The sequence below is a fragment of the Pseudomicrostroma glucosiphilum genome (genome assembly GCF_003144135.1).
Source record: "Pseudomicrostroma glucosiphilum strain MCA 4718 unplaced genomic scaffold BCV69scaffold_16, whole genome shotgun sequence".
In the NCBI taxonomy this organism is placed as follows: Eukaryota; Fungi; Basidiomycota; class Exobasidiomycetes; order Microstromatales; family Microstromataceae; genus Microstroma; species Microstroma glucosiphilum.
In genome coordinates, this window is record NW_020289928.1 from 179,884 (window position 1) to 200,067 (window position 20,184).

General features: G+C 55.8%; 8 protein-coding genes across 8 annotated transcripts; 2 read left to right on the forward strand and 6 right to left on the reverse strand.

Moving 5' to 3' along the window:
* BCV69DRAFT_301228 (hypothetical protein) lies at window positions 1-1,022 on the forward strand (the record flags this gene model as incomplete). The annotated part of the gene is made up of 3 exons (XM_025494541.1): window positions 1-53; window positions 199-641; window positions 724-1,022. The coding sequence occupies 3 exons, from the start codon at window positions 1-3 to the stop codon at window positions 1,020-1,022; spliced, it is 795 nt and encodes a 264-aa protein (XP_025345587.1).
* Window positions 906-3,789, reverse strand: BCV69DRAFT_273766 (acyl-CoA oxidase). Its single transcript, XM_025491019.1, has 2 exons — window positions 3,144-3,789; window positions 906-3,049 (listed from the first exon to the last, which is right to left on the reverse strand). The coding sequence occupies exons 1-2, from the start codon at window positions 3,488-3,490 to the stop codon at window positions 1,054-1,056; spliced, it is 2,343 nt and encodes a 780-aa protein (XP_025345588.1). The 5' UTR covers window positions 3,491-3,789; the 3' UTR covers window positions 906-1,053.
* A 246-nt stretch (window positions 3,790-4,035) lies between these two features.
* Window positions 4,036-4,534, reverse strand: BCV69DRAFT_73356 (hypothetical protein). The gene has a single exon (XM_025495487.1). It carries the CDS (start codon window positions 4,386-4,388, stop codon window positions 4,071-4,073), a length of 318 nt encoding a protein of 105 aa, XP_025345589.1. The 5' UTR covers window positions 4,389-4,534; the 3' UTR covers window positions 4,036-4,070.
* BCV69DRAFT_285056 (hypothetical protein) lies at window positions 4,172-6,968 on the reverse strand. Its single transcript, XM_025493258.1, has 3 exons — window positions 6,385-6,968; window positions 5,894-6,290; window positions 4,172-5,810 (listed from the first exon to the last, which is right to left on the reverse strand). Exons 1-3 carry the CDS (start codon window positions 6,525-6,527, stop codon window positions 4,581-4,583), a joined length of 1,770 nt encoding a protein of 589 aa, XP_025345590.1. The 5' UTR covers window positions 6,528-6,968; the 3' UTR covers window positions 4,172-4,580.
* Window positions 6,969-8,504: 1,536 nt separating this feature from the next.
* Window positions 8,505-9,580, forward strand: BCV69DRAFT_278878 (hypothetical protein; the record flags this gene model as incomplete). Its single annotated transcript, XM_025491217.1, has 3 exons — window positions 8,505-9,260; window positions 9,284-9,390; window positions 9,508-9,580. 3 exons carry the CDS (start codon window positions 8,505-8,507, stop codon window positions 9,578-9,580), a joined length of 936 nt encoding a protein of 311 aa, XP_025345591.1.
* A 1,778-nt stretch (window positions 9,581-11,358) lies between these two features.
* On the reverse strand, window positions 11,359-12,268 carry BCV69DRAFT_73416 (hypothetical protein). Its single transcript, XM_025495488.1, has one exon. It carries the CDS (start codon window positions 12,166-12,168, stop codon window positions 11,662-11,664), a length of 507 nt encoding a protein of 168 aa, XP_025345592.1. The 5' UTR covers window positions 12,169-12,268; the 3' UTR covers window positions 11,359-11,661.
* A 1,360-nt stretch (window positions 12,269-13,628) lies between these two features.
* BCV69DRAFT_252879 (putative monosaccharide transporter) lies at window positions 13,629-15,386 on the reverse strand (the record flags this gene model as incomplete). Its single annotated transcript, XM_025490491.1, has 2 exons — window positions 13,629-15,160; window positions 15,275-15,386. The coding sequence occupies 2 exons, from the start codon at window positions 15,384-15,386 to the stop codon at window positions 13,629-13,631; spliced, it is 1,644 nt and encodes a 547-aa protein (XP_025345593.1).
* A 2,344-nt stretch (window positions 15,387-17,730) lies between these two features.
* BCV69DRAFT_73450 (FAD-binding domain-containing protein) lies at window positions 17,731-19,673 on the reverse strand. Its single transcript, XM_025495489.1, has one exon. The coding sequence runs from the start codon at window positions 19,410-19,412 to the stop codon at window positions 17,901-17,903; it is 1,512 nt and encodes a 503-aa protein (XP_025345594.1). The 5' UTR covers window positions 19,413-19,673; the 3' UTR covers window positions 17,731-17,900.
* Window positions 19,674-20,184: the final 511 nt, after the last annotated feature.

A 20,184-nucleotide genomic window follows, 5' to 3' on the forward strand; every position in this document is an offset into this window, starting at 1 on the left:
ATGGCGCAAAGGACGATACGCAATATAGCCAGCGTGGCCAAGGAAGCTACCAAGTGAGTAGACGAAGTGTTCGGTACCGATGCAGCAGTGATGGGGAGAGCTGCTCATGCCCATGATGGAATGGCACTCGCCTGGCAGAGCTGCAAAGACAATCGTCTGACACCTGCCATTGACTCTGTCCTCTCCCGCTCTCTGCAGGCTCGATCTCAATCTCTCAAACCCAACGCCTCTACCCAGAATACGAGCTCGATGTGTACACCTGACTCCCTCGCAAATGAGCGAGGAGTTCTTCTTCGATACCTTTATGAAGCATGGTCGTCGACCTCAAGTGGCCCACGCCCCAGCCTTCTCATTATACATCAAGGAAGTCCCAAAATTGGCAAGGTGGCTCCGACCCGCTCAGATACCTCTTCATGTGGGTCCTGAATGCTTGACTGGTAGGCATAAGCTAGGGGGTCTTTTCCCGCAGGCCCAAGTCTGGCACAAGGCTCCGCCAGAGGTCAGAGTTTTGCTCCACAGGCCAAAGAGGCTCTTGGGAAAGCTCGCAGTCCACCGCTTTAAAGCTGGCAAGAGAGTCTTTGCGGCCATCAAGTGGAATGTGAAGGTGAACAATCTTTGGAAGGGAATCACTATAGACACGAGTGAGTGGACAGCAGACGAAGTACTGTCAGGATCTTTCTGCTTACTTCAGGCATCATCTCTCCCTTTCCCCTCGTTTCGCAGAACAGGTCCTCTTTGCCATTCCCACCGTTCACGCTCTCGAGCAGCCCATGTCAAGCATGATTGCGGATGCTGAGACGGCCCTGAAGCAGCTTGGCATCAGCGTCGGCCGCCCAGAAGCGAAAGGGAAATGGAGAAAGGGAACCACTCAGACGCACGAGGAGCAGCGGGAGGACCGCGGAAGGGCACGCCCTTTCGGAAGTTGGGAAGTCATCAGCAAGCGCGAAGACGCAAGTACAAAGGCTAAGACGCAGGCGAGGCAGGGACACACTAGCACAGCCGCAGATGATCAGAAGTCATGATTATGAAGGTTTGACAAGGAACGGACGCCCTTCAAAGCTTGCTACCGTCTCCCTTGATAGGCCCACTAGTGCTCCTATTGGCAGCAGCCTCGAACAACGGCTTCAACTCTGTGCGGAACGTCTCGCTCACAAATTTGCCAGTACCGGGACGACCATAGCTGTATCTTCCGACATGGTCCAACTCATCTCCTCCTTCCGAGGAAGGGGTAGGGGTAGGATGATTGAGGGGATTCGCCTCGGCCTCGGCCATGAGCGCCTCGTACACTCTGCCGTCCTTTCTACCCAGGGCAGAGCCGAGCTCCCAGTCCGACCAGCCGAAGGCATCCGTTAGAGGCACAGCCTGCGTCAAGATCTCCTCGACGCTTTGCCTGATAGCCGTCTCAAGGGCCAGGACAGACTGAGGGCCCAGGATGGGCGCAGATCCTTCGCTGCCGCCAGCAAGGGCGCGTCCAGGGCCAGCTGGGAGGACGAGCGGGCTGAGGTCTCTCGCGACGGCGACGAGTCCATGAAGGGCGACGAGCTTGTGCAACCAGGCAGCTGCTTCGGGTCCATAAGCCTCCGAGTCATTCGCTACGCCCTCGGAGAACCAGGCGTCGACGACGACTTCTCCATGCGACTTGGCCACCTCGACACAATCCCACGACAGCTCCACGAAGCGCCTTCCACCCGCTACTTCTGCTCGCAGGTCTGCTACACGACGTGCGCAACGCAGACGGAGAGCATCCCGCCATGCGCTCGGTTGCTGCCACTCGGCAGCAGTCTGAGGGGCCTTGTAGGGGATTGCATTCGGTGTGTCGAGTGCGCGGAGGAAATCGGTGGTATTGGTGACGTTCGCGGAGCCAGTCTTGAGCTCATTGGTAATCTTGAGCATTGCTCGGCCTACTTGCTGCATCAGGACATAATTGTCACCTTCGTATGTGACGGTGGGAGCCTGGTCTGGGAACAGGGATGAGAAGCCAGCATAGGCCAAGAATCCGTGTCCTCCCAGTGCTTGTCGGCATTCTTCAATACCATCCAGGGACTGCTTTGTACAGTATGCTTTGAGTGAGGACGAGGCGACGTGCACGTCCGCAAGCATGGTAGTGTCTCCTGCCTCGAGCTGGGCTGCCATGTCCTCGTACAGGACACGCATGCGCCTTCCTGCGATGATGTATGCAAAGGACTTGGCCAGCAATGGCATCAATCTGCGATTGAGCGAAGGGTAGCTCAGGACAGAGCGCTCAATCTCCCCTTCCTTGGCGTCCGGGTCGCGGAACTGTCTTCTCACGAGGGAGTAGCGTGTAGCGATGGTGATACCTCGAGACAGCATCCACCCTGTTCGGTCGATCATCTGTGATCGGATGAAGATCATACCACCATAGGAAAGCTTGTCCGAGGGTGGCTTGACGTACTCTCCTCCCTTTTTGACATGAGCGTGCTTGCCGAGCATGTTATCGCGGGGAATCTTGACGTGGTCGAAGCGTACCCAGCCATTGTCCAAACCACCAAAAGCGCCGTAGGTCTTGGGTCCAATGTCACCCGCCACGATTCCTGGAAGCTTTTCGTGAGTTTCTAGGGAGCGCATGGGGACAAAGAAGAGGTGAGGACCGTAGCGCTTGCCTTTGATGATCAGCTGCGCTTGTACGATGCCGTGGGTGCAAGTAAGTCCTGAGCCGCCCGCCCACCACTTTGTAGAGGTGAGAGTCGGTGAGTGGATATCGAAGGAGTCGCTTGCTTCGTCGTAGGTAGCTAGCGTCTCCAGTCCCTGAACATTGGTACCATGCCCGAGCTCCGTCTGGAGGTAAGCTCCAAGGATCTCATGGTTCATGGCTCTACCTCCCCATCGTTCCACCTGTTCGCTGTTTCCCTGAGACATGATCACTGGCACAAATGCGACCCAGTGAATAGTAATGGGAGATTGTAGATCTAGAGAAATGGCAGCTTCGATGATCTCCTGTGTGTCCCAGTCTTCTCGTTCGGCCAAGTCTAGTAGACGTCGGCAGGCCTTGTGTGAGACTGCCATTACCTGCTCTCGGTTCAAGTGTAGCCTGAGAAGAAACGGGGGAGGCAAGGTAGTGTTTCCTTTCGAATCAGTACAGCTGATACAAGACTGATCTCCCTTGGTCCTAGCGAGTCACTCACACTCTCTTCTTCCAATCACCAAAAACTTCATCCTTATCCAACGCAGCAATAATCTTCCTCCGACTATCATTATCGATCCTCCCATCTCTTATAATCTCCTCAATCCTCGCCGGATCGAATTGAGCTGAAGAGCGAGCATGCTCAATGTCCTGTGCAGTGGAGAGGGCTACGGGACCGATTGGAATGGGAAGAGTGACTTGTTGCACGACGGTTGAACCTGCAGGACCACGCTTGGGTGTACCGAGGGGCTTGTAGGTGGTGGAGCTTGGGTCGCCTTGAGGCTTGCCCTGACCGGAGGTTGAGGCGCTCGAGGAGGCGGAAGAGGATCCGTTGTGTAAAGCCGGCATAACAGGTGGTGGCGATGGATGAGGTAGAGAGAGAAGAGGGAGAGACAGGTACACTAGAGATGGCCAGGCAAAGTATAAGTACGATGCAAGCTCGCCTGTCTTTATTATGCAGCAGACCGGTACCGGGCAGCCGGAACGCGAGATCTCACTTCCGGCTTCGGCTTGGCAGTGTGTACTTCAAGCGACGAGCGAGGAAAGGGGGGGAAGCTGGAGTGCAAAAGGTCTAGACTACGACGGAAGAGAGAGGAGAGAGAGAGAGAGAGCGAGACGAAGAGAGTTAGCTCATGCTCTCAAGGTGCCTCACTGCTTCGACCCCTTGAGGGCCTTTTGCCTGTGCCTGTGCCCTTCCCCGCATTCTCCGGCCTTTCCTTTCCGTGTGAGCATCGTCGTCGCTTGTCGCTGCTTCCTCGCTCGTTGCATCCCTCGCTGAAAAGCCACCTGCGCCCCACACGCGAGAGGCAACTCAAAGATCAGCCGAGCCCATCATCAACAATGGCCCGAGCCGGATAGACACTCCATCTCGCGTACCAGCCATCTCGCTCGTCAAGGAGGCTGCGTGTTCTCTCACACACACACACACTCACATGAGGAGCGTCGTCAAGATCCCAAGACTCTTCGCGGAGATAGAAAGCCTGCCCACTCTCTCACGGCAGCAAGGCTCGCGCTTACGAGCCAGCTGATCACCCAAGGGCTTTGAATCTGTGAAGTGTATTGCTTGTATCAACATGTGCGGACATGTGAAGGTGTACACGAGACGAGACAAACGTCTGTTGAACCGACACACCGCTATGATCAAAGACATGACCGAGACGCACAGAGGGGGAAAAAGAAAGTGAAACATGCATAAAAGTGCCATAGATGTGCTCATGCTAGATTCTTCGTGACGAAAGGAAGCCATCTTCGAAGGTAGCAATCAACGCAGAGGCAGTAGGAGGCATCGTCTACAAGCAGTCAGGGTCTGCAAGAGAGCAAGCACGTCCGAGTCTATAGTTTCGGTACAAAAGGTATGGTGAGTAAATCGCTGCTGCTGGTCCGGATGATCTCTGCTCGGGAAGGTTGTGGCCTAGCATATCTCAACTAGACGTCCGCATCACTGAGATGCGGCAGAGCCTGAGCGAGTGCTAGCAGCGCCATCGTGTCCGACACTCGTCGTCTTGTTGTCTTCGGCAGCTCCCTCTGCCGCCCTCTTCTCAAGGACAGACTCCATCTTGTCGGGAGCATTTTCGCCAACGGGCTGCTGAGCGCCGGTAGAAGCGTCCTTGCCGAAGCGCCTGACCAGCTCCTCGTCCAGCTCTTCGGACGTCATGTGCGGCTTGGTGATAGACAGGCGGCAAGCATGCGTCATGAAATACTTGGCACTCCAGAAGCCCTGATCGTTGGCCTCGGCAAAGATCAAGTCCATCTCCTCCAGACCACGTCGCTTCGTCTCAGGGAAGAAGGCCCAGATGACGGGGATGAAGGCCATGTTGAGGACGGCAAAGATAATGTACGTCTGGTAGGCAATGGAGCTGAATGCAGGAGGGGTGATCATGACAATCAAGAAGTTGAAGATCCAGTTGCTCGAGGTGGCAATGGCAGACGCCGGAGCACGGATTCTGATGGGCGTGATCTCGGGCGGGTAGAGCCAAGTCATGCCCAGCCAGCCAAGTGCAAACCAAGTGTTGAAGAGGTAGAGGAAGATGGCAGCAACAATGGCCGATGCACCGCCACTGCCAATTGGCGAGTTCTCGACCTTGTAGACGGTTCCTGTCAACACTGCCATCGAAGCGCTCATCAGGAAGGCAGTACCCATCATGAGCTTCCTCCTGCCCAGTGTGTCGATCAAGAAGAGGGCCACAACGGATGCCACAAAGTACTCGGTGCCATTGCCGCAGGTGAGCAATCGAGCGATGTTGTCATTCGGTTGGATGGACAGAAAGACCGTCGTTGCATAGTATGTAATCAAGTTGATGCCACTCAGCTGCTGGAATGCTTGAGCGGTGAATGCGATGCAGGTTCGGTAGAAGTTCTGCTCTGGACCATTGGTGAGGAGCTCCTTGTACGAGAAGTCACCCATGAGCTGCTCCGAGGCGAAGATGGACTCCTCGAGTTGACGGAGGTTGGACTTGATGGCAGGGTCGTCTACGGTGGTGTCATCGGCCTGGGCCAAGATCTTGGCGGCTTGCTCTGAATGGCCCTTCTTGACCAGCCATCGAGGAGACTCGGGTAGACAGAGGACACCGAGCAGGAGCGTCATCGCAAAGACGCACTGGAAGGCGAGCGGGAATCGCCAAGATACCGAGGAGTCTTTGATCTGGTAGAAGCCATAGTCGATCCAGTACTGGGAGGTGTGAAAGGAGCATAGGTGTGTTAGTCAAGCGTGAACAGGGTCAAACCATCCCTCATTGTATCGAGCGTACTCACGGACAACATGATACCGCCTGCAATCAATGCTCCCTCGACCAAGACCAGCATTCCACGGTTGTGGGCCTTCGAGAGCTCGGACTGCCACATGGGAATGGTAGAGGTGTTCATTCCGTTGCCGATACCTGTGATGATGCGTCCCACTGTGAACTGGGCAAGGCCGAAAGATGCAGTCATGATCACAGCGCCGACAGTCATGATGGTGGCTCCAATGGCGATCGATGTCCTACGGCCCATGGCATCTCCCTTCCATAGAATGATGAGGGATCCAAGCAGGGCGCCGATCTCATAGATGGCAACAACGGCGCCTTGTACTGCCGATTGGAAGCGAGGGTTGAGAGAATCACCTGTGGTAGGATCGGTGAGCTCGGTGATGGTGGGGAAAGTGTCGTAGAACCTACAGGATGCAGAAGTTGAACGAGGAGGTCAGTGGCACTGGAAGGAGACCCGCCTGCGAGACCGGTGCTGAGAGCGAGGCCTGGCCTACTCACTGAGTGGTGTTGATGAGACCGCTCATGACTCCTTGATCGTAACCAAAGAGCAGGAAGCCAGTCGAGGCGATCATGGCAACGGCTGCAGTGAGAGTCTTTCCTCGAATGGCATTGCCAGTGAGGACGGGTAGCTGGAACACCATTGTGGGTAGAGAGAGAGGTGCTTGTGGCAGTGAGTTGGGCTAAGAAGTAGTGAGGCAAGTCTCGCAAGATGGGCTGGAAGAGGATGGTCGAGGAGAGGCTTGCGCTGAAATGCGTAGGATACCGAGATGTGGTTGCTGCTCCTTCAGTGTTCTTGAGAGAGGAGGATGGGGGGAGTGAGTGAAAGGAGGGAAAGGAGGAGACGACGGCGGCGATGAGGCGGGGTATGGGGAAAGGCAGGGGGGCGAGGTGGGGAAGAGGGGCCTCGCGCAGAGACGACTGACGTACGGCCCTCGTCTCTGCGCCGTGTCAGCGTTTCTTGGCTCTCTTTGCCGGAGGTCTGACCCTCATGATTATCCATCGTCCGCATGTCTGACTGACAGAGTGACGGAGGGACTGCAGTGTCCTGCCGTCATCGGTGCCTGAGTCCCTCTGTCCGTCCGTCTGTCCAGTGGTGCAGATTTACTTCCGATTCCTTCAGCTGCTCGATTTTTCCTCGGAGAAATTGGCTGAGTTTCTTTGTGGACGCCGACGCCGGGCCGCCGACGTCAAGATGCCGCACCGCACAGCGCCTGGTCTCCCGTGGATCTCACCTTCGGGTCTTTCGCCTCGAAGCTCCTTCCGAATATCTGCGCCGTTGATTAGCCGAGGCGGGAAACTTGGCACGGCTGCACGCATCATGCCCTCCGGAAGTAGGGATCCACCCCCACGCTGCTGCTTGGTAGAGCCAAGGTGCAGAGGTAGGGCAGATTCGGTGAGCGGAGCAGGTAGTGCTTTGTGCAGGAGGCATGGACAAGGAGCAACAAACAGTCTCGGTGCAGAGACCGTCAGCAGGAACGTACAGCTCCCGCGCGTGAAGGCAGTCGAGCCTAGAGAAGGTAGCCAAAGCACTGCATAAGGCAGACGAAGACTCGCGTAGAAAGGCGTAGTCAAGAGACAGAGACATGACTGATGCAGGTGACTTCGACTGATCGATAGCCTGTGAGCATTGAGATGATCCAGCAAGGGACCATACGTGGGAGACGGCCACTAGAGTCGACTCGTTGAGGAAGTGAAGCAAGGTAGGATTGGTGCGAAGGTAGGGACCACAAAGACAGTCGGAGAACGCTTTCCGACGAACCAGAGCATCACCTGTGCAGGATGTCAAGGTCCGCTGCTCACCGTCTGTTTCCTGATGCTACTGTACTCTCGTCTTGCACGAAGGCTGGGCTCGTTCCGATGTGTCTCCGGTCCGTTCTCAGATGCACGAAGCTGGCCTGATGTAGTAAGTCAACGATGAAGTGGAAGCAGTCACGGTGAAGGCGTCAGCGTCGGGAGCAATGAAGCGGTGAAGGGTGTGGTGAGAACGCGGATGATAGGTCAAGTATTGAGAGTGGTTTCACAGGTAAAGAGGTCCATAAGGTAGCGGCCAGCACGAGTCACTTGCATGATTGCATTCCAAAGTGACCACTTTGCCCTCTTTACGACAGCCTGACTGCGACAAAAGGTGGTAGCAATGACACATGATGGCTGTATATCAGCTAGGATGAACAGCGTTGGGATCGGCACAACAAGTACATGGGGATGTTTGGATGGTCCGGTAGGGGTCGACTAAAAAGCTCGTCCCTGACATGAATTCTAACGTGGCCAACTCTAGGCTGATGAAGGGAATCGTCTATATGCTATGTTACTAAGGTGTAAGAGCGGTCAGGCACCCCGCACGGGACCGCGCCCTCAGAGCTTGAGCCCAACAGCCTGCAGTTGGATCCCTCCTCGTCTTCTCTTCTCTTCGTCACATTCCTCACCCAACCCACCTATCCTGACCCATTGTACGAGCTGCTGACTACCATCGTCTTCCTCACCAGCATCGCACTACTACTCAGCAGCTTCGCACTGCTCATCACCCGCCTTGTCCAATTCGAATCTCTCCTGCCAATCACAGCGTCTTGTCTCACACACTCTGTTGAACGCCTATCCCTGCAACACCTAGCCATTCTACCATGCTCGGCGAGAGTACTATCGCCAGGACCCTTGAGGGGGATCGACTCGTCAGGGAGCTGGGCGATACGGCAACAGTCTTTGACTCGCACGGCAGGCCTATCGAGGTTGTCATCGGACCCTCAGAGCCAATGGACCTCGCGTACGAGGTATTCCATTATCACTTGCATGCGAATGAGGCCGCCCACGGTCGTGCGCCCCTCGTTAGCTACTTCGTAGACTGGAAAAGGTTTTGGACGGGAGCTGGTGACAAAGAGGAAGCTGTACTCGAGCCAGCTGGAGACGAGAGTCCACGGTTGATCACGGCGAGTCTTCGAGAGGGCCAGGGCAGCCTGGATGACACAGCCCTCGCGGAGCTGCAGGGTTGTCACCTCATGGCCGCGCAGCCTGATGCGGCGGCCCATGACGGGCCCTGCCGCTGCCTCCAGGAGGAGAGTACGAAGCTCACTGTCGATCCAAGATTCACGTACTCGCTTCCGAGTCAACGCCAGGTGAGGCTGGATCTTGGCGAGGTTCGGCCCGAACATGCCGAAGGCCGGTTGCTCGAAACCTCGGCGACGGTTGCGGTCGTGCTCTCTGTGCTCACTGTGCTCGCTGTTGTTGTCGTCTTCAGACTGCTCATCGTCATCGTCGTTGACCAGACCGGCTGGGTCTGGCGCCCAGTATTGGCGCAAGCGACCAACCTTGATGCCGAGGCCGATAGCCACCTCCCGGGCGTTTTGTATCAATTGTCGGTGATGGATCGACTGCGACACCGTGTAAGCGGTGCGTTGTTGATCAGACAACCGTCGGTGTCGATCAGACCAGCCAAGAGGGCGGCACGAGCTTCTTCGCTTGCTGTCTTGCACAGGTCGGGAATGCCGGTCTTTTTATGGCTATCCCAGATCAGTAAGTCTCGCATCCGATCGACGTAGGAATTCCCGTGCGTATCTGTGCGCGCACTACCCGAGATTCGAAAAGTGTAGCAGTCTTGATGACTGATGCCATTGTCCAAGTCACTTGCAGGGATGTCAGTGATTACGAGGAGAGTGCGAAGCTCACTGTTGATTCATGTCCGTCGCAATCGCTTTCGCTCTAGAGAGATGTGGGATTGAATCTTGGCGGGGTTGTCCCCAAAGAGCCCCAAGGCTACCTGTGGGAGCATGCATTGCGCATTGGTAGGGTCCGGGGCGTCGTAGTCGCGCAAGCGTGTTGCTTTGATGCCCAGAGCAATTTCGCGCACGTCAGTCAGTAGCTGGCGATATTTGGCTGCCTGAGAGACGCTGTAGGCCGTGCGAATATTGATTGCGCATCCGTCCGCATCCGTCCGTGTCAATGAACCCGGCAAGTAACGCCGCTCGCACTTCTTCACCGGCGTCCTTGTAGACGTCCGGGAGCCCGACCTCTTTGTGATTTTCCCCAATGCCGAGCACACGCATGAAATCCAGGTAGGGATTCCAATGGGTAGTGGGTCGTCCACTCCCTGAAATCCTGAACGTGTAGCAGTCCTGGTTACTGACTACTTCGCCCAAGTCGTTTGCTGGGTAGTGCGATGGCGAGGTGAACGGGATCCGTTCCATCCGGCTTGCGTGCGTTGAGCTCGTCAACGATCGCTTGACAGTTGGCGTGGATGGGCGCGGCGTCGCTGGCTGCCGCGGCGATGGTTGGAGCGTCGTGATACCCATCTCCAAGCCACCAACCCAACCACTGAGGGTCGAGTGGTAGGTCGGCGGCGGCGACGCCCTCTGTTGGCAGCAGCTCAATCCGGAAGCGTCCCATCTTGAGGAATGACCCAGCAACGGGAGCGCCAGAGTCAAATTCCTTGACGTGAGGAGATTCCACGTACTGCTGTGCCGTGAGCACGTGCGTTTCTCCAGCCAAGAGCGCTCCGGAGTCGACGTGTGCAAAGAGATGGGAGCGGAACGCGTTGCCGATGTGTTCCGCTTGTGCGGCAGTGGTACAGTTCAAGGAGAAGGTGCGTGTCGCACCACATCAGCAGGACCTTGGGTCTTGCAGGCGTTGTTCGATCCTCCTCATGTGCGAAGCCGAATGACTCTCGTCTGCCAGCCAAGCGTCTGAGCTTGGTGCAGGCGGCGGCATGTCCTCGTCGCTGCTACCGGCGTCTCCCACGACTGGCTGGGTCTGGCGCCCAGTACTGACCGAGACGACCCACCTTGATTCCCAGCCCGATCGCAATCTCCCGAGCATCTTCGATCAGGCGTCGGTGCCTGACACGTTGCGACAGTGCATACGCAGTGTTATTGTTGACGACGCAGCCATCTGTATCGATGAAACCCGCTAGGACCGCCGCGCGAACATCCTCACTTGCACCTTTGTACACCTCCGGAATACCGAACTCCTTGTCATTTGCCCAAATCCGCAGCTCACGCATCGTGTCAACGTAAGGGTTCCAGTGCGTGCCTGGACGCGCACTGCCTGAAATCCTAAACGTGTAGCAGTCTTGACGACTGACACATCTCCGGAATTGTTGGCTGGGATCAGGCTCACTGCAAGATGGAGAGGGCCCATTCCTTCTGGTCGGCGAGCATTGAGTGTTTCCACGATGGCTTGGCATTTGGCGCGTATGGCTGCTTGGTCCGAGGCGGCTGCAGCGATTGTCGCGGCGTCGTGGTGCCCATCTCCGAACCACCAACCCAAGGACTGAGAGTCCAATGGCAGAGAAGCGGAGGGGCCACCTTCCGTGGGTAGGAGTTCAATGGGGAAGCGGCCCATCTTGAGGAATTGGCCAGGCACGAGCGCTCCGGTGTTCGACTTCTTGACGTGTGGCGAGTCAACGAGTCAACGTATCGCTGTGCGGTCAAAGCGTGAGTCTCTCCAGCTAGGAGAGCCTGGGGATCTATGTGCGCATATAGATGGCTTGCCAAACCGTCTCTGAGGTGCAGAGCTTGAGCCTCGTTTGCACAGTTGAGCGAAAATGTTCGCGTGCCCCCGCACAAACAGACGTTATCGTCCTCATGCAGGGCCAGAAGGTGCAGTAATAGGCCTTGGAGAAGGTGTTGGCTGAAAGATGTGGTCGAAGCGGGGCAACGATATGCTCAGCTTGCGCCTCAGTCTGGCAAGTGAGCAAAATCGTTCCTGTCGCCCCGCCTCTGCAAGCATCATCATCTTGTAAGTGGGCTCCGAGACTGTTGACGAGTTTGATGGAATAGTTAGGACCTTCTAGGCAAGCGTCCGAGCTTGAAGCCGCAGACTGCGTGCGATTGTCTTGCTATCGTCGCTCGTGTCCTCTTCAGGCTCTGACCTCCTGTCGTTATCTAGATTCCACGACGGATCGCTCGAAGGGGTCCTCGGCGAAGAAGAGAGCAGCAACGGCTGCGACTGCAAGGCAGAAAGTGAAAGTCTTTGCCTTCGCTGGGTTGGGGAAGATTCGTCTTGCTGCTCCGCTTCTTCTTCTTCTTCCTTATCCTGATAAGAGACCTCGAGGCGCAACGCCTCTGCCAAAATCTCGTCGTCGATCGAAATGTGGCGAGTGCGTCGTGTATGCCACTGTACTCGCTTTCTAATCTGGGAATTTGTAGGTGCATTGACATTGGCTTGGCAATGCTTGGGTGTGACCAGAAGAATTTCGTGTTCTGCGTCACCCTGCAAGCTTGTGAGGTCAACACGACCGCGGACTGCCACGTCGTGGTACAGAGGGTATGGGAAAATCTCAAACGCTTGGCTCATACCTTCCGCTTCCCTGGGACTGGTGTCAACCTCTAGAAGACGGGTATGGGAGTCCTAAAGGACAGCCTGGGGAACCAGCTCGCTGATCCTTCGGATCACTCGGATTGCTGACAATTGTGTCGACACCGAGCATGTTAAGCTAGAAGCGGTCGACTGGTGTAGGGTCGAATTGAGAACGATCGCTTAGAAAAGCGTAGGAGATGACAGCAAGATTGGAAGCGCCAGCGACATACAAGATCGTGAGGCTTGTATTTGATCGACGATCGGTGTTTGCTTCTTTACGAGGAAGACATTGGGAATTAATTGCTTTCGGAGAACACTTTATGCGATGGACAGACTCGAATTCCTATAGTCCTAGTGTGAGGTTGTGCTCGGTAGTAGACTCTCCGAAAGAGGTGATCGTGCCTTCTTTTCTAGGCCGGAGATCCCCGATGATGGTGGTTTCACTGAGCATGTCGAAATGTTGCTTTCCATTGAGATATGGCTGCATAGACAAGTTCCCACGCCTCGTTGACCTTGAAAATATCAGATCTCTGTGTGTCTGGTGACGAAGTCGTTGAGTGCAAGGTCCGGTGTGGTGAAGCACTGCCATTGTGCTGTGGCTTTAGCTAGAGTCTAGCGATATTCATCTGCGGTGGCAAGAAGTGGGCATGTCAGCTCTCTGTCTTCTCCTCCAGACGAGCTGGCCTGCAGTCTGTGACTCACTCTCTGCTCCGGTGAGGGACTGCTGTCTTGCACCGTCGACTCAGCAAGTGCACTGTTGAGGCATGAGACTTCGTAGAAGCAGTGGTGACTCGTTGATGGAGGGTTGGGTGTGCAGAGGGTGAAGGAAAGATCTCTTGGTTGGTAGACGCAGCAGTGGAGCTAGGAGGGCGATGACGGATGAAGGGTGAGCGTGCAGATGTGTGGTGAGATTTGTGTGAGGGTGCTAGCTTGACGCTGTAAGGCTCTTGTCTGTGTGAATGAATTCAGTAGCTTGGATGCGAGGTGTGGTAGGTGAGAGAAGGAGGGAGAAGAAAAAAAAAACTGAGAGCGCAGAGGGATGTGCTGGACACGAGCACATCACATCACAGCAGGGACGCTGCCCTGACGGTACCTGGCCGCAGAGGGTGCGTGGGCCAAGGTGCTCCCCTGAGCGGATCGGAATTCAGGCACCTGCCGCCCTGGAGGCTCTTCACTGGCGTCATCAGACCGGGGGGATTTCACTTGTGTGCTTCCGATTCCGATGCATCGCCTCTGCAATGTCCGTGCACGCACCGCATCGCATCGCCGCTTCCAGAGTACCACCGCAGCCTCCCAGGACGTAGACACGATCACAGGCAACCTCCTCGGAATGACAATGATGATAGATAATTCACTCGATGTAATTGAAACAAGCATTGATCGACAGATGAGGCGGCGTGGCCGGACATTTGCAGCCAAAGTAAAGTAGAACGGCGATCCGCGCGCAAGTACTCCTCCTACGCGTTATTGGGACCAATCTGGTTACCCACAACCCTCTTCCTACCGCCACCAAGGGTACCTCTGTTTGTGTCACCAATAGGAGGAATCCATTTGCTCGTGGTCCAAGCCTTGTTTGCGGCACCTGACTCGTACATGTAGTCTACTTGCTCCAGGGAGAGACCCTTGACCTCCGGCAGGCAGAAGTACACGAAAATACCAGCCGTGTAGGTAATGCTACCGAAAATGAGCAAGATATAGGTTGAATACTTGCTGTTGAGGCCAGGACTGAAGTATGAAAGCATAAAGTTCCAGAACCAGTTGCTTGCGGCACCTAGAGAGATGCACTTGGCTCGGGTACTTTGAGGGAAGGACTCGGAGAGGTAGATCCAGGGAACGGGACCCCAGAAGGTGCTGAAGAAGACGAGGTGGATGACGGCAAAGGCGATGAAGGCACCTCCAGCAGACTTCTGGGCGCTGGTGAGGGCATCAGGAGGGGTGCCACTGGGAGCGAGCGAGAAGTGTCCAACAAAGGCGACGATGAAGGCGCAGGTCGCGCAGCCGACGGAACCGACTAGGAGCGAGTTCCTTCGACCCACCTTTTCCACAGTGATGAGGGCGGGGACTGTGGCGAGCAGCGAGACAGCTCCGAGGATAAATTGGATCTGGTACGAGTCGAGTGATACGGCGGCAGACTGGAAGAAGACGGGGCCGTAGTAGTAGTAGAAGTTCTGTCCGTTGAGTTGCTGGAAGGTCTGGACAAGCATACCCTGCAGAGTTCGTCGCCATAGCTGCTTTTCGCGAGAGAAGCACCTGAGGTAGGCAGTGAAGTAGTTGGTGCCAGCAAATGCCTCTCGCTCGGCGCTGATGAACTGCTCCATCTCAGCGAGTTCATCCTCGAGAGCAGCGTCACCACGAGGACCTTCGGGGGTATCGATGAGTTTGAATCCTCGCATGGAGGCCATCGTCTCTCGTGCTTTGAGAACATCTCCCCTCTGAAGGTTCCATCGTGGAGACTCTGGCAGCATTGTGACCAGTACAATGAGGATTAGGCCCCAGAGCATCTGCATGCCCACCGGAATCCTCCAGGATGCAGACGAGTACTCGGCGGTGTGCGAGGCCCAGCCGATACCGTAAGAGAGGGCAATACCGAAGATGATGAGAAGCTGGTAGCCAGAGACCATCATACCTCGGATAGCCTTGGGTGCAGTCTCTCCAAGGTAGAGAGGGCATAGACCAGAGAGGGCTCCGACACCGAGACCAGCAAAGACACGTCCGACGATGAATTGAGGGATGGAGGTGTCGGTGGAAACCTGAATGACGGCGCCGACGGTGAAGGAGACGGCCCAGATGATCATGCTCCTCTGACGACCGATGTAGTCAGAGATGGGAGCCTGGAGGAGAGCACCGAAAAAGGTTCCAGCCGAGAGGGTGGCGTTGAGCACGGAAATGGTGTGGTCAGGGAGACTCCAGGTGTTAGATCCGGGCATAGTCTCGGAACCACCGAATCGCAGCACGAAGTCCCTCATGATCAGAACACCACTGATGACACCTGTCGCAGCAAAAGGGCAAGAGCAGATGTAAGAGTCAGCTTCTGCGGTTCCGTGCCACGAATGTGCTGTCGAAAATCCTCATCGATCCGCTTCATCGCTCCTCTGCTACTCACCAATGTCGTAACCGAAGAGGAAACCTCCAGCGCAGATGGTCATCATGAGCAGCAGACAACGGGTGGTGACCTTGGATGGCACTTCCTCGGGGATGTCACCGCGACCGGCCATGTGCTCATCGGAGGCAGAGCGGGTGGTGCCCAAGCCCAGATCCTTCTTCTCATCCGAGGCGTAGTCGGGATGAGCCATTGTGAGCGAAGTGGAGAGTACGCAATATGTAGGGGTGATGTATGTCAAGCTAAGATGGATAGGTAAGGTAAGGGCTAAGAACGCGGAGGCCTTAGAAGAGGAGGCTTAAGAAGAGGAGGAGGAGGGGGGTGAAGGATAGGAGGATAGGAGGTGTGGGCGAGGAGGACAGGGGTTTATATAAAACCTGGGGAAGGAGACGAAGTTTATGAATGGAAAGAAATGGATGCGGGGTAAAGGCACCCCAGGTGCTCCTTATAGACGATGCAGCCGGGGCTCCGGGCAATGTGACATCTGGGGTTGACCTGGGGAATGCCGATGAGCCCAACCCAGATGGAAGCTGCTCCAGAGATTCCCGATCAGACAGCGTGTGCCCAGTGTGGGGGAAGCTGGAGAGAGGGTGCGGCACAGCGTGGGAGAGGGCCGGCGAGGACACGGGGGGCGCGGCAGTGACGGCACACGCGCCTTGCTGCGAAAAAAAAAAAGCTCACCGCCGGCGTGGCACGAGGTGGCAGATGCGAGTACAGTGCCCAGATGCCCCGCTCGGCTTTCTCTTCAGAGATGCACCAAGGCACAGCTGCTGCAGCCAGTACCTGGCATGGGCTGGCGCTGCTTGGATCTTACTCGGCTCCGCCGGGCGCCTCCCATGCGTAGCGTCGCCAATGTAGACAGCGGGGCTCCGCCCTCTACACCCGCTTAGGGCCGATGGGCTGATGCGCTTGATGTGCAGGCATTGCTCTCCCAGCTCAGCTAAGTAAGGGCGCCTTTTACAGTCCGTCTGCATAGCACGCGTGTTCTGGACCTGCGTACAGAGTCGCATCCTGGCGCTCGCATGTCGTAATGGCTGTACATATCCAGGACTCAACCGCCTCGGGATTTGCCTTCTCGGAGATCTTTCCCAGTGGCAGCCATGGCGCGATTGAAGTAGGATCTGTAGAGATTCCCGCGTGTGTGACATGTAAGCGAGGAAAGTTCCCGGCAAGGAGATCTCCGAGGTCGGCCCCAGTCGTTCGCACGGAGTAGAGGCGAGGACGCCAAGGGGGCCCACTAATCTGTAGGTCGGCATAGTCGGTTCGAAGGGGGTATCAGCAATCACCGGGTTGATCTGCTTCCATCAGGCACAACATCGATTGAGTGCTTGGCCGATACAGTCTTGAGCTCCAGGAAAGCTGCAAGACCTTTAGCTCGCTTCCACTGTACACTGGTGCCGAGCCTAGTGATCTTCTCCGAGGTGGCCTCGAATTGGAGCCGTTAATGCCGTGAAGTGGGCCACACGCTAGCCTGGCGCCCTGCAGGCCACCTTACCTCACACACGTCCTGCTTCTCCAAGCTGAGCACACAGGGAGCATTGCCAGAGGAGGAAGGCTTAGGACTTGATGCCCTGGGCCAGTCGAGAGCTGCTCTCAGCGCTTCCCTCTGTAAGAGTCACGCGTCTGTGTGAACACTCGTCCGTCAGGTCGTAGCGCGGATAGAGATTCGCATTCTTGCCTTCGACCCAAGGAATGGCACAACTTTCGAGGCTGATGACAGCGCTCACCTGCCTTCCTCTTCAGCTCCCAGTACTGCAGATTCCGTGACCACTTGCACTCGGCCAGCGAGCTCCTCGCAGCCCGATCGAAGACGAACAGAAGTCGGCGTCAGCTCAACTGACGGCAGCAGATCTCTACTGGCATGGTCTCTTCAGATACGACGAGAGCTCAAGACTGAGGTGAGTTGATGCGAATTAAGCCACTGGGCTGCTTAGTCCGGGCTTCTAGATAGGCGATAATGTCTCGGTGATGCTGATTCTCCAGATTGCGGCAGCGTCATCAGCTTCGTACATTATGAGTTGAGTCAATTTTCAGGAAGGAAGAGTACGAGTAGGCAAGATGACGAGTAGGCAAGGTCTCAAGATCTCGAGAGAGGCTTCGGATGTTCCCGGCATACATGCAGTTTACCTTCGGGAAGAAATCCTGCAATTGCTTCGACCATTTCGGAACCTTGTTCCTGAGCGAACCCCAATGCTTCCTCCGAAGAACAGGCACACGCAGAGCAGGCCTTCGACTTGCTGTTACGTCGCAGGTGCGAGAGCAAACGAGGTGGAAAGCCGACTCGGACATCTCTCAAAAGAAAGACCAGGGCGCAATTTCATCACTGAAGTCTCCGGAAGACCGCCTGTCGGAACCCTTCCAGATCCTCAAGGGGGAGAGACAAATTGCTGAGAGGTCCTGAACAATGGTCTCAGTATACATCCTTCTTCACACCTCAGGTCACACCTCCCTGAGAACAAACTCGAAGTAGCAACAGACTATAACATACGGCACCTATCGCAGTCCACATTCAAGAACGACCATAAAGCCGGCGGAGAGATTCGCACGGTATACAGGAAGTACGCATGTTCGCATCGGTCAAGACAATGACTCTCCTCACCTCTCCTCTTGCCGACTTTGAAGGGCTGTCTCAGAAGTCAAACCAGGTGGTGAGCCCCATAACATTCTGTGGATCAATTTCGGCCCGCAGGGTTTTCAACCTCGCAAGGTTCTCCGGCGGGTACATAGCACTCAGTGCAGTGCCCGCGCCAGCGTAATTCGGATAGAGGTATGCATCGCTCAAGTCTTGTCCTTCAGCTTGAGCCATGGCTGTGAGCGTCTTGCCAAGGTCTACCAGCTGCTTGCGCCAGTAGACATCATCGGCTGAGCTAGTCCAGGCAAAGTAGATGGCCTGGGGCCACGCGTTCGAAGAGTGGTCCCAAGCGGCGCTCTTGGCCATACCAGGAAGAGTCGAGGCAAACGGCTCTACCTCAATCGATGTCAGGGTTGCAGAATGGCTCTTCCCTAGTGTTGCAACGGTCTTGGCTATGTACTGGAGCATCGGCACAGAGAGCGTCTTGACTGCGAAGGATTCAAAGCCGCCGCGCTGGCCTTTTTGCAAGTTCGAGGGAATGGAGCTCACAAGACTGGAGAAAGTTTGCACCTTCCATCCATCGATCAGCCAACTGATACCGTCGAATGCATCCAAGCTACCGGCAGGAGCTGAGGTGCCTGGGTAGTAGGCCAAGACGATGGCCCTAGGTATGCCCAGCTCGCTGTTCAAGGTAGTAATGATCTGAGCAGCAGATGCAGTGTTGTTGGCGGCAAACTTGGCAGTAGCAGAGATCACCTTCTGGACATTGGCATCGCCGATAGCGATACGATAGCCTCCATAGACCTGGGCAGGTTGAGGATGAGCCTTGACGGTGAACGAATACACGATGCCAAAGCGATTGCCTCCACCGCGGATTGCCCAAAAGAGATCGGCATTGTTGGACTCGCTCGCCGTTGCGAGGGTTCCATTGGGCAGCACCATGTCCACCGAGATGAGATTGTCTGCTGCTAGACCGAATTGATTGCTCAGCCAGCTGTAGCCTCCGCCTCCTGTGTGATAGCCTCCCACCCCAACACCTGCCACTCGACCGCCGACGACATTGTAGCCTGTGCCCTCCAGAGTGTTGTAGACTGTATCCCATGTGACACCTGCACCATAAGTAACCTGCTGCGTGTTCTTGTCCAGACTAATCTCATTGAACTTCTCCAATGAGATAAGCACGCCATCTGTGCTGGAAAAACCCTGGTTGCCAGTGTGGCCACCTGCCACCACTGCGAACTTGGCCCGCTTTGCCGCAATAGTTTTGAGCGTCGCTGCGAGGTCTTGAGCAGTGGCCGGCTGGACAGTGCAAGTGGACACTTGGGAGGAAGTGATCATGTAGTGCTGGTCCGCCAAGTCGAAGAAGGTAAAGGGGGTCACGACGAGGCTAGAGGCCGAGGAGGACAAGCTGAGCGCGGCGCAGGCATGTAAAGACGTTGTGTTGACTGCTCCTCTGCTCTGAAGCGGCAAGGATGAAATTGCTGGAGAGGCAGTGGTGTTGACGCTGAAGGCGATGGAACAGAACAGGATGAGCTGAGCCAACACCCGCAGAGTGATTGGAGACGTCATGTTGGACAGAGTGAGCGTTGGTCAAGGGCAGTAGCTATGAGCTAGATCGACACCGTCGGGTTTTATCTACAAATGGGAGTATGGAGGCTATCACTCATTGACACGGGCGGTCTGACTCCTGATCTTCCCGAGTCCTTCAAGACAGTGCCAGTGTCCTTGCTTCCTGACAGCCCTGATAGTCCTAACAAGCGGCGGTCCGGCCCGAAGAAGTCTTCTGTTGCAGCTCATCGCTGACCTCGGCATTGTCAAGTGCAGCTCTGGACCGATGCAGATAGCATGATTTGTTCTAGTCTGCGAAGGTCTCCATGCCAAGTAAGAGGCCCGAGCGCTGCCTCCTACAGATCGTCCCAGATAGTGTCAACGCCGGCCTTGCTGTGATGGCGCAGCTCTCCAGTCATTTCTGCATTAATCGTTCTTCGACAGGCTTCCGATCGCCATTGATTGCTCAAGACCTGCTGTGCGTCAGTAAAGAAGAATCTTGCGCCGCCAAGAAGATCTACACTACTGTGACTTGCACTTGCTCAGCTGTGGAGACCGCGGGGCACAGGCGACAGAGGCTCGAGCGCGAGTAGGTGCGCTCCTTCTTGACACAACACAGAGAGTGCAGCAGGCTCGTGAGGCTTGCCATGGCTTGCTGAGGGCAGTGGGGACAAGGGACGGGAACGTGGAGCTGCCTGCGTGCTACGTACTGCTCTCCGCATCACAAACACATCATAAGTGCACGTCAAGATGCGATCGTATCGGGTGTTTGTATGCTTTGAAAAGGTTCTTA

Excerpts from the sequence above, each read along its gene's own strand:
- BCV69DRAFT_273766 (XM_025491019.1), bottom strand. The coding sequence starts at position 3,490 with ATGCCGGCTTTACACAACGGATCCTCTTCCGCCTCCTCGAGCGCCTCA. Across the intron at positions 3,050-3,143 it reads GGTGATTGGAAGAAGAGAGT|GCTACACTTGAACCGAGAGC; the intron begins GTGAGTGACTCG and ends GTTTCTTCTCAG.
- BCV69DRAFT_73356 (XM_025495487.1), bottom strand. The coding sequence starts at position 4,388 with ATGGCTTCCTTTCGTCACGAAGAATCTAGCATGAGCACATCTATGGCA.
- BCV69DRAFT_285056 (XM_025493258.1), bottom strand. The coding sequence starts at position 6,527 with ATGGTGTTCCAGCTACCCGTCCTCACTGGCAATGCCATTCGAGGAAAG. Across the intron at positions 6,291-6,384 it reads GGTCTCATCAACACCACTCA|GTTCTACGACACTTTCCCCA; the intron begins GTGAGTAGGCCA and ends TGCATCCTGTAG. Across the intron at positions 5,811-5,893 it reads CAGGCGGTATCATGTTGTCC|TACTGGATCGACTATGGCTT; the intron begins GTGAGTACGCTC and ends CACACCTCCCAG.
- BCV69DRAFT_73416 (XM_025495488.1), bottom strand. The coding sequence starts at position 12,168 with ATGAGCCAAGCGTTTGAGATTTTCCCATACCCTCTGTACCACGACGTG.
- BCV69DRAFT_73450 (XM_025495489.1), bottom strand. The coding sequence starts at position 19,412 with ATGACGTCTCCAATCACTCTGCGGGTGTTGGCTCAGCTCATCCTGTTC.